At 33.2% G+C, this 16,143-nt stretch overlaps 4 protein-coding genes across 5 annotated transcripts in view; 2 read left to right on the forward strand and 2 right to left on the reverse strand.

The window, feature by feature from the left end:
* LOC108743120 (protein grainyhead) overlaps positions 1–4,281 on the reverse strand; it is a 42,254-nt gene extending 37,973 nt beyond the window's left edge. The window contains exon 1 of one of the 2 annotated variants that reach the window (XM_025978482.1): positions 2,454–4,281. The gene's annotated coding sequence lies outside the window, so the exon portion shown is untranslated. The remainder of the gene's footprint in view (positions 1–2,453) is intronic. The other variant, XM_025978485.1, reaches the window with a different exon arrangement.
* A 5,788-nt stretch (positions 4,282–10,069) lies between these two features.
* Positions 10,070–11,281, reverse strand: LOC108738204 (ER membrane protein complex subunit 3). The gene is made up of 4 exons (XM_018471496.2): positions 11,015–11,281; positions 10,694–10,947; positions 10,467–10,628; positions 10,070–10,370 (listed from the first exon to the last, which is right to left on the reverse strand). The coding sequence occupies exons 1-4, from the start codon at positions 11,164–11,166 to the stop codon at positions 10,204–10,206; spliced, it is 735 nt and encodes a 244-aa protein (XP_018326998.1). The 5' UTR covers positions 11,167–11,281; the 3' UTR covers positions 10,070–10,203.
* A 1,705-nt stretch (positions 11,282–12,986) lies between these two features.
* On the forward strand, positions 12,987–14,118 carry LOC108738205. Its single transcript, XM_018471497.1, has 2 exons — positions 12,987–13,135; positions 13,272–14,118. The coding sequence occupies exons 1-2, from the start codon at positions 13,060–13,062 to the stop codon at positions 14,012–14,014; spliced, it is 819 nt and encodes a 272-aa protein (XP_018326999.1). The 5' UTR covers positions 12,987–13,059; the 3' UTR covers positions 14,015–14,118.
* A 1,073-nt stretch (positions 14,119–15,191) lies between these two features.
* Positions 15,192–15,760, forward strand: LOC112905812 (hypertrehalosaemic prohormone-like). The gene is made up of 2 exons (XM_025978966.1): positions 15,192–15,461; positions 15,582–15,760. Exons 1-2 carry the CDS (start codon positions 15,282–15,284, stop codon positions 15,630–15,632), a joined length of 231 nt encoding a protein of 76 aa, XP_025834751.1. The 5' UTR covers positions 15,192–15,281; the 3' UTR covers positions 15,633–15,760.
* The last annotated feature ends 383 nt before the right edge of the window (positions 15,761–16,143 follow it).

Consider the following 16,143-nt stretch of genomic DNA (forward strand, 5'->3'; position numbering starts at 1 on the left):
AATTTAATCGGCACTTATTTAATATTATGTAAAACTTGCCAGTCTATTAGTTTAATTACCTAATCTAATACCTAGAAGGAAGAAAGCAAAACTAACGCGCCTTTAAATGAAGTTACAGACGTGCATTTAAGTACCGAACGCATCGGAGACTTCAACGATGAGTTAGAACGGATACCTTCAACTACGTTATAATTTACCGCATTTTCAAGAACAAAATAATTACAATAGACGTATGTATAGTTAGATAAGAATTTATCCCAATCTATCAATGTACTATCACACTTTTGGATAACATGTTAAGACAAAAATACATAGGTATAGATACCTGTTCTCTAAGTATTGTTTGTTCAGTTTAAAAAGAAACGTTTTACTGAATGAATACAGATACAGTCTCACAGTGTAACATCACATACATACACACAGAGGTGGGTAGGTACTTTAATAATGAAAACTGTGTTCAAGTGACGTCATTTGAAATCGTCCACGTGCTGTAACTATAGCAGGTTTAACAACCATGTGAGTTTGTGGATCCTCTCTGGTTGTCTAGCAATTTTGCTTGCGGACTATTAATGGGGTAGCACGAACCGGTTTTTCCGATGCAGCTAACTGTACATACAACTGCCAGAATCACATGCTCATATCAAATTATACGTATATCTACAGATAACATAGTACATATATGTGTTTATGTAATTAAAGATACAAACAGGTATGTATCTAAAATTGGTGACTGTGCGACTGTAGTTTTTTTTCTAAGTATGACGTACATATGTGGGTACGATTGATAGTTGATATCCATTAGGTACATGGGTAATGTGTTATGTTACGTCGAGTTAAGTACCTACAGTAGGTATGTACATGGTACCTACGTTGAAAGGATTGGTCGGATCGATGGATAGTGTGTCTGATTGGACGACGTTCTATCAGCAGGTAAATACCTGCCTCTACTGATTAGACAGTCGAGGCACATCGCTGCTGCTGCATAATAATAATAATTTAATAATATATACGCCCATTCAAAGTACTATACCCGCTATAAATAAATGTAGGTGTAGGTACAGCAAAAAACTTTCTTCTTACCTATACCTATCTGCAGCATGTATGCATTGAAATATATCGATATTCATCATGTCCAACAACACCAGTGTTTGAATACGAATCAGTTTTAAACAGTTTGTTTCTATTTAATTTTGGGACCTTTCCCAAACTCCATGACGTTTTAAAAGACTACCACTGAGGTATAACTAGGTAACTTAGTTATACTAAATAAAATATATCCGTTATTAAATTGCATACTGTATTCATGGATATTATACAAATTTCCAAATTCTTTAATGTAAACTTGAGGTCATTTGTTACATACACATCAACAACGACCTTGAAAGCTACACGTATGGATCCGTATTCTTAGTATTTTACTTGCACTGTATCGTACACAAAACCACGTCTATAATACATAAAAATAAAGTTTACGTAAACCTGAGTCTGAGCTCTATCCATCCAATATGAATCTTTAAGTTAATTTTAATTAGGCATGGGAACTCATAAAAAAAAAACGGTCATTCTAAAGGCAGCATTTTCTACGTAAAATAAACCCTTAAAAAAATAATTCATGATAGACCAATNAATAATATATACGCACAAGGATATTTCGGAAAAGAAAAAGGCTACGGTGGTGGCAACACAACAGAGCGGCGACCACAGCAAAAAGGTCAAAGAGCACACCATTGAGCAACGTCATACACACGACGTCGCCGTCGTCGTCGTCATCATGATGGTTGACACAGCAAAGCATTTACAGCACTACTCCCGAATTCGGATAACCGGTCAGGTTGGTGCTGCAAGTGCGAACAAGACACAACCTTCCACACATAGCCATGCATTCATCTAATATAAATACATTTCGAACATGTATTGTACGTGTTTATACGTAAATAACATATACCTATCAAACAGGTAATGGTATAAGCGTATACGTATACCTACGTGTATGCACTGGTATATTTACTAGGGGAGGTGCGATTCGTCATTCAAGATCAAGTATGAGCAATAGTTGATAAACTAGTCTGCAGCCGGTAAACAGGTGCTATTGTGAACGATCAGTTAGTCCGAAAACAAATACGGCAAACGTAGCAGGTACTTACCAACTTACCTACGAGTAAGCAGGCAGTTAATACGGTACACTCGAGATCTGCACAATTTCACGAATACCAGCAATTTTTATACACACATACTAATGTGAATCGCGTAGTGCAGAAGAACGAGAAGAAATTGATTTTACAAAACGTGGCACTGTGGCTCGCAACATCCTGGATTTGAGGATGCACGTCTCTCTGCAGATATTCTACAACGGCAAAGCTGCTACGAAGCTACGTAGTACCCAGTACGTATTATGCACGTACGTTATACCTATACTAATCGTAAACGAGAGTTGTGGTATTCTTACTACCTACCTATCAAAGAGGCTCCCTTTGTCCGAAGATTCGATTACCCATGGCATCACTACAATTCACTAATTTCGTTGGATCGGGATGAAACATCGAAAAGCAGCAGCAAACTCAAACATTCCTCAATACCTAAAGGCAGCTTTTTATTTTTCAATCACATACTAACCGTCTACAGGTGTTTCGAACTAGTACTCTACTGACTGTTAGCAGCGGCAGGCTTTACTCGATGCCTGGCTGCAGGTATTACGACTCTAGCACACAGGCTAGCAAGAGGCATGCGTCCTTGTCGATTGAGACTCAACCACCGCAACAGTACGTCGTAGCTAGGCACGTTCTTCGCCGGCTCCAGTCTCAGCCTCCAGGCTTAAGCTTCCAAAGCCAACTCATGAGCGTAGACAAATCTACCTGTGACCGACCACTGAAGAAATAATGGAAATTTCCAACGTATACGCCGCCAACAGGTGTCCACAATAAAAACAAACCCACCATTCCTCTCTCTCTATACAAGTCCATAAAAATTTTCACTCCAAGGGACTACAAGAAGGTAAATACGAAAAAATCAACCGACCTGCATTTTATTCACCAATACCAATGCACAAAGAAATGCTCACGACTCACGAAAAAACATGCATAATTAGGTAAATGCCTATCCGGCAAAAGAAATCGGACAGCAGTCATAAATCACTCATCGTGGAAAGATATTTACATAAATACATTAAACCGGGAGGACTTGCTCCAAATACCACAACACCTCGAGTATTGCGATGAAAATGCTCACAATGTAAATACACCAGTGTTCTGGTATTTGGAGTACCTGCCACAGTCCCCTTTTATGTTTTGGTTTAATTTAAAGTCGAGTTTGTGTTTCATGTACGGTAAAATGCCTATTCAGTTCTGAATGTGGTACTCACACTCTCCCATAGTGATTATAAGTAGGCAGACAGGTAAAATTTCGTTACCGGCGCTTATGTTATTTGTATCCCGATCGACCATTTGCACGGTCCAGTGAACGTGTCTCTCTCACACTCGTACCGTGCCGACTTGGGTACGGCGTAGGAGGTCGTACCTCCAGCCAAAGATTTATTCGGACATAGGCGGCTGCGACACGCAAACATCGGTCAAGAATCATGGCCGTCTCTCTATTACGGACAGTGCGTGACAAGGCTGAAGATAGCGGTAGAGCGTGAGTGAGATTGAGATCGACACAGCCAGCTCACCTGCATCAATCGACGACAGACTGACCACCATATTATCCCCCAGCCGCAGCAGCGGCAAAGACTTTGGCTCGGTTGCGGACAGCAGTCCGCGATGATGCTGCTGCTGTTGCCTTTGCTGCTGTTATTGCTCCTGCAACACACACACACACACACACACACATTCGACTTTAAGTCTATTAAGCAACAAAACAACATCAGCAATGACCAGACTCGCGTCCTATACGACGGCGTATCAGAGCTGCGTATATAGCGTGTGTAGGTATATATTGAAAGGATGCTGTGGCAACAGCGGACAATATGCCGCCAGACTGAAAGAAGAAAGAGCTTAAAACCAACTACGTATTGGAAAAAAAAACTTTCAACTAATCTACAGCAACATATTATAGGTGCAGGTTTAAGGTCAGATAGGTACCTATATAATGACATACGTACTTTTACGAAATGTAATTATACCTATAGTATCTACCAGGTACTGTAGGTACCTACATGGCTCTGATCTTTTTTTTTTGTCTCATAACCCTTCTTTCTGACGCCATCCCAAGTAGGTTCGTTCAGACCTTGGTAAACAAACCAGATTTTTTCATTTTTTTAACGTCGCTATAGAGTATTATTAAAGCTTTAGAGTTTCGACGACTCGCGGGCTAATATATATAATGAATAATAGGTTTATTTGTAAGTACCTGCTTCCATATTTTATTAAATGCTAAACTAACGCTAAATTGTAAAGTTATTTTGTATATCGTACTTGACGAAACTTTATAGGTAGACGTAGATAAGCGATATGTTCTGAGAAAAGTACAAATGTTTAAACGTCCATTTAGCCTTTTGTATTGGTTTGTTCGTTTTACAAAAGAAATGTTGATCAATCAAGCATTAAGGGAAAGAACAAGACGCCACGGCGTAATCGAAACGAAATTCGTCAAACTGAAATTGGTAATGCCTTTTTATTTTAGTTATTTTAATGTATACGTATCCGTAATGTTGTTTAAAAAATGGAAAAAGGCGCACAGGGTCATTTAGAAAGATTTTTATGAGAGACTTCAACGATGCGTCAGGCAACGAAACTGCCGCACGTACGTACAAACCTGCGTAAGTAATGTAGATATTTATCTACTTATAGGTACCAAATGTGAAGGTTGTAAATTTGTCTTAATTTAGTAATTATATAAAAATACTTTTAGTTTTCCTTAATTATCTATACACTTATATCTGTGCCATATTTTGATACTTGAATTACAATTAAGAAATAAATTTCAGTTTTCAATTTCGGGCATTAGTACCTACTTACCGTGTGATATACCCAGGTACCTACCTAGGTACATAAAATTAGTTATTAAACGCGAAGTAATAGGTAGGCACCTACTTAATATCTACCAGGATAATAAGTCGACGTAGCCATCGAATGGAAGAGAAAAGAAATGAAAATGAAAAGGTGCAGAAGGAGTGCATTAGTTCTGGCATTAACATCGGTAAATCGGTTTTATCGACAGTGGTTAGGTATGAAGTCGAAGCTTGAAAAACAGAAGCAATGCGTTGCTATAGAGACAAGCAATGAGACAGACTACTTCAGAATATCAATATCGCTATATCCAATGTAATATTGAGCAGGGTTAGCGACCTCATTTTTCTTTATTTAAGATCGCATCTGCAACTGAAATTCACTCTTTAACTATTTTGTCACTGCCGATTACTATTCTTATTCGCGGATTCGAATTCGTACACATGAAAAAATACAACTGATCTAAAATTGAACTTCAACTTTTCTATTCTAACAATATAGGTATCTTTTATAATAAATAGGTACTTACCTAACTAACAGGCATTATCTTTTTCTTCATATTTTGTGATTGAAGCAATACGTAATTATTACTTAATATTTTTGTCATTTTCTCCATTTACTTTTTTTAATACGAATACCTAGTGGTTAAACCTATTAAACATAAGCATCATCAGCTTTCTGGGTTACCGTTTAGAAAAATTCAAAACTCATCCTTGTCTTTTAACTGTAGTACCTAATTCACCACATTTGTTTATATACTTACTTGTTTATGAAAATATAAAATTTGTTTGGCATACTTCGAAACATACTTTTACTAGGTACACACATTTACTACTTATCTTCAGCAAAATTCTATTTTATTCTCATTTTTGCTACACGTTTTTATTAAAAAAGATTATTTCCTACTATATCTTATTATGTATATATAGGTAGTTCCAAACCCAATAGGTTAAATTTACCTGCACAGTCAAGCTTGGATGTTGGATCATAAAAAGTGATGTACATAATATAGTCCCTAGCTACATATGTATAGTAGTTTATACATATTTGCAGTAAAAGGAAAAGAATACAGTTTTGTCGGTAAAGATTCATATACGATACTGTAATGATTTACCTATAAATATACTAACAAATCGATTTGATTGGACTCCTATTGATTATATGTTTGCATGGGTACCTTTACAATAGTGCAGTGGTTTACGCTCAAGATTATTTTTATTCAATCCAATGTCATTGTTACATATGACATTGTTATATGTTTTCACCATTTTATCGCCAAGTTAACAGAAAGCACACACTTTCACTAAATTGTTGAAATAATTAAACATTTCCGGATTTTCTTATTAGTTATTTATGATTCGAGTGAATGGTAGAATTGTTTTGTACATATACAACATTGACAACTGTAATATTATGTATAGCTATGTTTTTTATTGATATATTAGGTACCAATGGTACATTTTTTCGTTTTAAGAGTATAAAAACTTTTAGGTGGATTGGTAGGTAGATACTTACATGCATTTAAAAGAAGTTGAAGTTGTTCGTAAATAGAACTTTTAAATGTTTTTTAAATACGGCTTTACCTTTATGTGGTAATGCAGAAAAATGATAATACGTACATAATGTTAGTATATACATATATGTGATTGTATAAATGTCGGTTAAGGTTTTCGTTTATGAATGACCAGCGGTGACAATTCGGTTTATGTTTGTGTTGGTACCTCAAATATTTCCCACGAATAGTAAATCACGTGTTGCTGGTTGAAACTCGTATGTCCAGTTCTGGTCAGTCCGTTAAGGGGTTAGAAAATACCGGGTTAAAGGTCAATTTTACTAATGCGAGGCTCAGTTTAATGTAGAAGGGTTGTTCTCACGACTGCCCTTTGTCCACTCGACATATACCTACGGACATTCTTTTTATCGCGAAACAGTAACAAAGGTATGGTCAAGTGATGGTCACTTCAAAGGATAGCTGTGGATGAATCCTACAAATGATATATTCGTTAGTTCTTTCTACCCCTTTTTCTCGCAAACTGGTTTCTTTAATAGTGTAACGGGGTGAATTTTTATACTAAAATCCTACCCGCTTCTTTACATGTTCCTCTTTCGTTTGTTCCAGGATGACCCTGTACATAATTATTAACGATTTTATCTTTCGTAGGCACAACGTCTAAGTAAACAAATCACACACAAAATAGATTAAAACGATAAATAATTAAATGTAAAATTAAAATTCCCACACTTATTTTACTGCATTAACAATTGTTTTGCTATTTATTTGCAACTTCTGCAACAGTTATGGGATTATTTGTACCTAAAAATTAGACCAAACACGTGTCCGCTGTTGTATATACAAAGGGGCGAGACTCTTTAATACTATTCCCGGTAAAAACGATGTAAAATTTTAAACGGAGGTTTAATTTTAAATTAAATTTAAACATCTGAAATTCAGTTAAACATATACCTAATAGGTATTTTAGGTGAAGATTAAATACGCATTGTAGTTTCAAATTCTTAGCTACTTAACAATTTCTCCACGATTATAAATACCTATTGGCACTTGTTCAGCAAGTTAGAAATGTATTTAAATTCCATCGACTTTGTTAATTAAGAATCACTTTATCGTCATTATTACTTTATAGGTTTAAAAACTATTTATAAGTTTATAATCAAATAATTAAGCATCTATTGGCAAAAGTGATTCATATTGTATTATGTACTTATTAACAATTAATACAAATCGATTAATATAGTTTATATAGATGATATGTATATTTGTATATATGTGGTACTTATATATCATTTTCGTTGCGCATACATACATAGTAATGTGTATTCTCTTAAGATAGAACAATTATCAAAAGAAGCTATTATATAAATAAGTAAATGTTTCAATTATGTAACTAATTAGTTTATTAGATTATGATAGATTGTAGAACAAATTGTGTTTTTTTTTTCTTAAAATTTCTGCATTTTTATTATACATATCCTCCTAATTAAACTTATATGTATATATACTTCGGAGTGATTTTGTCCTTTTGATGCTTCAGTTCGTAGAAAAAGTACTTGGTATAAGCATAAAGCATATCTATACAAAAACTTTTACTGCCTACCGTTGAACTAACTAGGTAGAGGTGGACACATATTTACCTGAAACATAAGATTCTCCGTTGTTAGGTCAACAGTTCAAAGTTTCAGGGGCAACTTAATTTTCAACGACACTTGTCACACGTAAATATTGTTTCTAGGAAATGACAATTTTACTCGACTACCTACATGTTGTTGTTATAAAAACATGAATTAACGTTATCCTTATTATGTTTTACAGTTGTCGCAACAATTGCAAACTGACGCTTTATTGTTTCTTTTATGGACATTTTATTATCATTTTTTTTTTAACAGAAATGACAAAACAAGTTCAACTTTACAGTATGACCCAGGAAAAGGCTTCCTACCTTTTAATGGACTCCTATTGATTATATGTTTGCATGGGTACCTTTACAATAGTGCAGTGGTTTACGCTCAAGATTATTTTTATTCAATCCAATGTCATTGTTACATATGACATTGTTATATGTTTTCACCATTTTATCGCCAAGTTAACAGAAAGCACACACTTTCACTAAATTGTTGAAATAATTAAACATTTCCGGATTTTCTTATTAGTTATTTATGATTCGAGTGAATGGTAGAATTGTTTTGTACATATACAACATTGACAACTGTAATATTATGTATAGCTATGTTTTTTATTGATATATTAGGTACCAATGGTACATTTTTTCGTTTTAAGAGTATAAAAACTTTTAGGTGGATTGGTAGGTAGATACTTACATGCATTTAAAAGAAGTTGAAGTTGTTCGTAAATAGAACTTTTAAATGTTTTTTAAATACGGCTTTACCTTTATGTGGTAATGCAGAAAAATGATAATACGTACATAATGTTAGTATATACATATATGTGATTGTATAAATGTCGGTTAAGGTTTTCGTTTATGAATGACCAGCGGTGACAATTCGGTTTATGTTTGTGTTGGTACCTCAAATATTTCCCACGAATAGTAAATCACGTGTTGCTGGTTGAAACTCGTATGTCCAGTTCTGGTCAGTCCGTTAAGGGGTTAGAAAATACCGGGTTAAAGGTCAATTTTACTAATGCGAGGCTCAGTTTAATGTAGAAGGGTTGTTCTCACGACTGCCCTTTGTCCACTCGACATATACCTACGGACATTCTTTTTATCGCGAAACAGTAACAAAGGTATGGTCAAGTGATGGTCACTTCAAAGGATAGCTGTGGATGAATCCTACAAATGATATATTCGTTAGTTCTTTCTACCCCTTTTTCTCGCAAACTGGTTTCTTTAATAGTGTAACGGGGTGAATTTTTATACTAAAATCCTACCCGCTTCTTTACATGTTCCTCTTTCGTTTGTTCCAGGATGACCCTGTACATAATTATTAACGATTTTATCTTTCGTAGGCACAACGTCTAAGTAAACAAATCACACACAAAATAGATTAAAACGATAAATAATTAAATGTAAAATTAAAATTCCCACACTTATTTTACTGCATTAACAATTGTTTTGCTATTTATTTGCAACTTCTGCAACAGTTATGGGATTATTTGTACCTAAAAATTAGACCAAACACGTGTCCGCTGTTGTATATACAAAGGGGCGAGACTCTTTAATACTATTCCCGGTAAAAACGATGTAAAATTTTAAACGGAGGTTTAATTTTAAATTAAATTTAAACATCTGAAATTCAGTTGAGATTGTTTAAAATTTAATTTTTGTACATATATGTAGTAGGTATTTCAGGTAAAGATTAAATACGCAATGTAATTTGTACATAAAAAGTGGGCGAAACACGTGTCCGTTTTTATATATACATAGGGGTGAGACNTTTTCCAACGAATCACAATATATATTAATAGAATAATAGAAATAATTAATTATTTTAGTAATATTATTAAAAGATATTTTCTTGTAAAACTTGGTTGAAAACCGTTACAATCTTTTATTTGGAGATGCTAAAAAGTATTTAGCACAAAATCTTTCATGCTCTTGCATTTTTTAACTTTAGTGGTAATATCTTTGGTGTTAAATAATGTGGGAGGTCAAAATATTTTAATGTCTTTATTGTGTTTCTTTGTAAATTGCAATAGTTTGTTAATTTACATACTTAATTTTTAAAAGCCAAATGATGAAGTATGCTTCTTTCAAATAAATTATTTGGAAAGCATTCAAAAAATATTTTACATAGGTTTTTGAATAACTAATTGTTCAATATCATGTAAAGCCCACTGATGTTCTGCTAATTCCAGAGCTTCCCATTCAGATTTAAATGCGACTTTGGAATCTGTTGGCATTGCAACTGCTGCTCCTGACATTTGTTCTTGCATATGTCTTGACTGGTCAGCTCCTTAAACAAATGGGATATGTAAAAACTGAAAACTTTCCACATTCATCCTCTTTTGAAGTGGTTATTCAATTAATATACGAATTTTGTTATTCATACCGTTGTTTTCCCCCAAAACCAATGTATAAATGCTCCTCAATCCAAATACATTCAGAAAATACCACGAAGCTGATGATACCCAGGATGCATCCAAATGCATTTGTTCAATTCCTCTTTGCAGCATTGGTTTAAAGCGAAGAGTAAGTGGAAATGGAACTTTTGCTAAAAATATAAAGATTAGTTAAGAGTTGTAATAATCATCACTGTTGTATTTGTTATCTTATTACTTGTAATAAATCCAGATAGCATCCAGTTGATCCAACCACCAATAATAATCATGGGCAGTACATTTGTAATGTTTCCTTTTAACATGTCAGTAATCATCGTGGGGTCTGTCATCATGTTTTGATTGACCGGAGCTCGTTTCTGTGTAAGGTATCCACCTTCTTCAACATTGAAAAATTGTCTTCTTGAAGAGAACGATGATTTTGGAATATATTTACCATTCTCCCTCAAAATACGTGATCGCATGATTATCTGGCTGAAATATGAATTAATTAATTATTATCTTAAGAACTGTTGCTTGTCGAAATGAATAATAGTTTCACCTGTCCTGTAGTTGCTGAGGTTCTGCCTTCTTCTGTGAGATAAACAGAATGGAAATATAATGCCTTAAAATTCCAACTAGAAATGTGATCACTACAATTGGTAAAAATACCCATCCTCTAATTTGAGAGTCCACAACCAAATCAGAGGTCATGTTTTTGAATTATGTACTATATACTAACGTGTAATTTTGATCAAATACGATTTTTAATTATAATTTCTTAGCATGTTAGTCTAAGCACTGACAGAACTGTCACAAATTTAGGTTATGTCAATATGCCAATGTAAATAAAAGGCAGGACCGTAATGAATTATAATTTATCCATTCATGGTGACTGTCTCCTTTTTATTTTTAAATGTATAATTTTTTATATATATTACTTTTCATTATATTTACTGTAAATATTAGACGACATTTAATTAAATTTAACCTGTTATTAAAAAGAAGTTGCTATATTAATTGAATATGAAAAATAGAAATTAATGTCGCGAAAATTTTTATTATCAAGCAGTTCAAATTATCTTTTAATTAATTTATTAAAATTAATTAATGTTATTATTCGATTTCTTTGTATTCTTCAGGTAAATCACTGAGGAAATTTGATACCAAAAACATTTTTTAATAACCAACTTGCTATCATAATTACAAATGTTTTTAATATTTCGAATTACAGCATACTTTGAAATGTAAATAGGTATAATTTGATTAGTGATTAGATTACCTTCTGTTCGATATATCAAATAAAATGTTTTAATATATGTACATATTTGATTCGCAGAAAATACGATAAAAATCTTTAAAAGATTCGATGGTAACACTTGTAATATGCAAGGCTAGTATCTGAAAACCATGAATAATAATAAATTGGTTCTGAAATGATTCATCTTATACAAATACGATATTTGCTTCAAATAATTAGCAAGTAAGATATGTCTTAACCAGCAGTGCGATAGTAATATATATTGCGACCAAATTATTTGGCAATGAATATAAAATAAAAAGCTTTTAAATGTCCGCATTGTGCTTTTTAGAATGATTGCTTATTTATTCATCGAAAAACATTAGAAATTATTATTCATTGCATAGACAAATCGTTTCGTTTAAATCTTTTTATTTTAATTCATCATTTTATTGTCAATTTTAGTTTCCAAAATATTAGCAATTATGAAGGAATTGAATGTTTGTAATATGACAGTTACTTAGAGATTTATAATATAAGAAATACAGCAATATATTTGTTAAAAAAAAAATATTTTTAATGTGTAATAAATCAAATGAAATGGAATAGATGGAAAAGTATGGCGTTCTGTAAATATCGGTATCAGAAAACACATTAGAAGTACCTAATTAAATTGTATTAATTATTAGCGAATATTTTTTTATGTGTAACTACAATTTTCAATTTTCTGTAGTTAAGGAAAAGTTCAATGTACGATGTAAGCGCTACATGTAAAACAGAACATTATTTATTTATTACAGGACAGAGGAAGAGTGATTTTATACTTTTTACGTGAGAAACAAAAAAAACGAATTTAATTTAAATACTACGTTAATTTATTAAACATAAAGGTAGTGTGTTCTGAATTCCAACTAATCGATCTAAAATATTGTCTTCATTAAGTAGAAAATGTGTTAGATTTTGAATTTTAATGTATTATCAGATATTCAAGGTATCTTATCCAAGCTAAACCGCGTTAACTGTAGAAAATGCAAAAAAAAAAAACCATTCTTTGTTTACAGGTGTTAGAATAGAAAACGACCACCTGTACATATTAATGTTTACTCTTTATCAATACAAATCACATCCAGACTTATTAATGCTAAAAACCAGACTGGTAATTTCGTTTTACATGAACATAAAACACGGAATGAATTTTTTATTATTAGCGAGAACATCCTTGTCTAGATAGGTGTGACCATAGGGTTGGTTAATGAGGGGGGCCGAAATACAGACTATTTAAATGTATGCCCATAATCCTGATAGGTTAGTCGATCTCACAAAGCACTTCTTATCGATTCTTATTATTGATTAAAAATAAAATCAATATGAGCTGGATTTTCGTTTGTTTGTTCTCGGTTTTTGTGGTAATAAATGCATTGCCACAAGTTAGATATCAAGCGGGTAAGTCAATTTTCGATTTTCTATGCATTAGTATCTACATTTGTAATTAAAATAAATCGAGTTTACAAAAAAGCTTTGAGCCAGTGTCACCAGTTGAGTTGCTCTTAAAATATTTTTAAGAGATTTTTTTTCCTAGGAGACGCTCGATTGAGACGATCATCGCCAAGAGCTGCCGTTATGTTTGGTAGATATTACGGTCGCCCGATTAAAAGAAACACCGAAAATGAGTACATTCCAGCCCCCCAAAATGCCATGTCGGCTTTTGTTGTTGGTGAGACGGTGGGTACCAGTTCTTATGTCGGCGAGGTGGGAAATTACGACTCTAATCTTAACACAGTGGAAGCAGCTGATTCGTTTGAGTCCGAGCAGACCGAAAAAGTCGTTCAAAATAACGTTTATAAACCTCCATCGGAAGATTTTACGACTATTTCACCCCCCATCGAAGTTACAGAACTCGGCGCCGAAGAGGTACCTCATCCAGAAGCAACCACCGTAACTGTTAAAAGACGTCCATCTAGCAGCAGCAGCAAACCATCTTCAGTGGCCACCGATGTTCAAAAGGACGAAAACGAAGACGACGAGGATCAAAGCGGATTTTGGCCTTTCAAAGTTAACAACCGCGGACAACCGGTATACAATGCGTTTTTCCCTATAACGTTGGGAGGATTAGGTGGAAGATCCAGGGTTAAAGCGTACGATGGCATAGAAGAACTCCCTTCTCCTGGTGCAGCAACAGCTATTGCTAATAGCTTTAGCACTGGAAAAGGGGGAGTAGCCACAAGCCACGCTACATCTTACGGCGATCCTTACCTAAGTACTCTCCTGAGAAGCGGATTCAGCTTTAATAAAAACAAAAACCTACAAGGTGTAACGCTCTAAAAATTATAATCATTTTTTAATAAGTTTTTCAGATGATGTTAAATTAGTAACTATGTCATTTGTAATTAAGCAATTGTTGTGAAATACATGTTTCTGAGTGGAAACCTGGCATTTTAATATATGTGTGGTAAAAATAACGAAGTCTACTAAATTATTTTTTAAAGAAACTTAAATTTAATAGTTATGTAGGCGCTCTTATTTTTTATAACAAGAAATTTTGCCGTTTTGGTTTAAAGATGGAAAATTCTCCTAGCAGCAACAAAATAAAACTCGCATTTTACGGAATGATAATTAAAGAGGCAATTTTAGGAATATGCTGTTTACTTTTCAACTAATTATCGCATAGAGTGAGCGAAGTTGAAATTTACGCAAAACCAAGCACTTTGAGGTTTCTTTGATTCCCATAATTATTTTTCGCCGACGAATTGCGTCTGTAACACAATAACATTCTTATCAATTGACGTCTTTGTTACCGTACGTTGTCTTACTGAAACGGACACTCTGTATTTAAATTTGATATCCGTTTGAATTTGTCAATTGGTTTCGCATTTTTAACATTAAGAATGCTACATTAATATTTGACAAAATATGAAATAAAAAAAATCCCATTCCGTGCAGTACACCCTAACAACGTTGTTAATATCAATCAACGTTATACTCGCTGATCCAGTACATACTTCATTAAGTTTATAAAATAATATTTCTCTTCAAACAATACCTTCGGTTAAGTTATTATTTATTTACTATGATTGGAGAGTTCTGATTGGAATTTTAAGTTTAGCTAATAACAGAAAGAAATATTACACATTTATATATACAATATACGTACTTTTATTAGATATTTGTACATAAATTCCAATTAATTCTACCTCGCATATAGAATAATGTACCTATTAATACGATAGCATTTTTTAACTAAAATTAACTGGTGCAGTTTTTTAATTTAATAAAAATCGTATCGTACATAGGTATCTATTTTGTTGTAAAAGAAGAAGAAAAATAATAATGTTTAAAAATTTGCATTGGAAACATCGAATGCTGTAAAGTGTAACGAAAGGACATTTGTTTTTCTTTTTACTTATTTCTGCGGGGTTAATTTTGTAAGATGCTCCACCAAGGCTTCTCTCTCTTTGAACAAAGGGCGGACGAAAGGGGTATAAATAAAATGGGGATCACTCATCCGTCTTCATTCAGACTCTACTCCGTTAATACAGCAGTCAGTCTATTATCGTTATCGGTACTCATTCCAACTTTTTATAATAAAAAGATGCGTCGATTAATGGTGTTGTTTTTAATATTATCAACGATAATAGCGATGTCATTCGCGCAACTTAATTTTTCGACTGGTTGGGGGAAAAGGGCTAGTAACGCGTCCCCTAATGGAGGAAGCAACGAAAACTGCAAAACATCAGTTGAGGTCCTCATGCTCATATACAAATTGATACAGGTAATGATTTAATATAATACATAAAAAAAGACATTTTTGGAATATGTTACAACTCGTTTTGACTGGATGCTGGGGCCTACGTTATTTTTTTTTTTACTAATGATATTTATTTTTTTATAGAACGAAGCACAAAGGGTGTTTGAATGCAACAAATTTACAAATGATAAATAACTAGATTGTACATAGGGCTAATTAACTATTCCTAGGGCAAAAAAATATTTAAATGTCCAATCTACCTTTGGGTTTTTGATTGTATATATAGCGCATAAAAATTTACTAATAAATTGCAGTGAAGTATATGTACTTGTTTTATTTAATTAAAAATTCGATTTTAGATTTAACTAAGAACTGTGTTGGTAATTTTTGAGGAATGCTATACATGTCTATTTCAATTCATATTTTCGGAGATATGTACGTAAATAACTGGGTATACTATATCTTGTTCATTTATATTATAATCCAATTGTAAATATTTAGAATTAATTGTATCAATGAACAGGTGAAATAGTTATTGAATTGAATAGGTATCGCAAACAGTTTTGGAAAAAACTAATTCATTTTATGTGATTATGGCATGAAATAAGAAAATTGTGTTTATCAAAAATAACGAAATGTGTTATTCTGTTATACCTAATAGGTACAATTGCACTTTTTTGCAGCTTAATAATTACTGTTTTCACAG

The sequence above is a fragment of the Agrilus planipennis genome, unplaced genomic scaffold (genome assembly GCF_000699045.2).
Source record: "Agrilus planipennis isolate EAB-ADULT unplaced genomic scaffold, Apla_2.0 scaffold88, whole genome shotgun sequence".
NCBI lineage: Eukaryota > Metazoa > Arthropoda > Insecta > Coleoptera > Buprestidae > Agrilus > Agrilus planipennis.

Bases quoted from the DNA above. Each gene is read 5' to 3' on its own strand.
- LOC108738204 (XM_018471496.2), bottom strand. From the start codon at position 11,166: ATGACCTCTGATTTGGTTGTGGACTCTCAAATTAGAGGATGGGTATTT. The intron at 10,948-11,014 runs GTGAAACTATTA...TTCATATTTCAG, and splicing joins CCTCAGCAACTACAGGACAG to CCAGATAATCATGCGATCAC. The intron at 10,629-10,693 runs GTAATAAGATAA...TTATATTTTTAG, and splicing joins GCTATCTGGATTTATTACAA to CAAAAGTTCCATTTCCACTT.
- LOC108738205 (XM_018471497.1), top strand. From the start codon at position 13,060: ATGAGCTGGATTTTCGTTTGTTTGTTCTCGGTTTTTGTGGTAATAAAT. The intron at 13,136-13,271 runs GTAAGTCAATTT...TTTTTTTCCTAG, and splicing joins ACAAGTTAGATATCAAGCGG to GAGACGCTCGATTGAGACGA.
- LOC112905812 (XM_025978966.1), top strand. From the start codon at position 15,282: ATGCGTCGATTAATGGTGTTGTTTTTAATATTATCAACGATAATAGCG. The intron at 15,462-15,581 runs GTAATGATTTAA...ATTTTTTTATAG, and splicing joins TCATATACAAATTGATACAG to AACGAAGCACAAAGGGTGTT.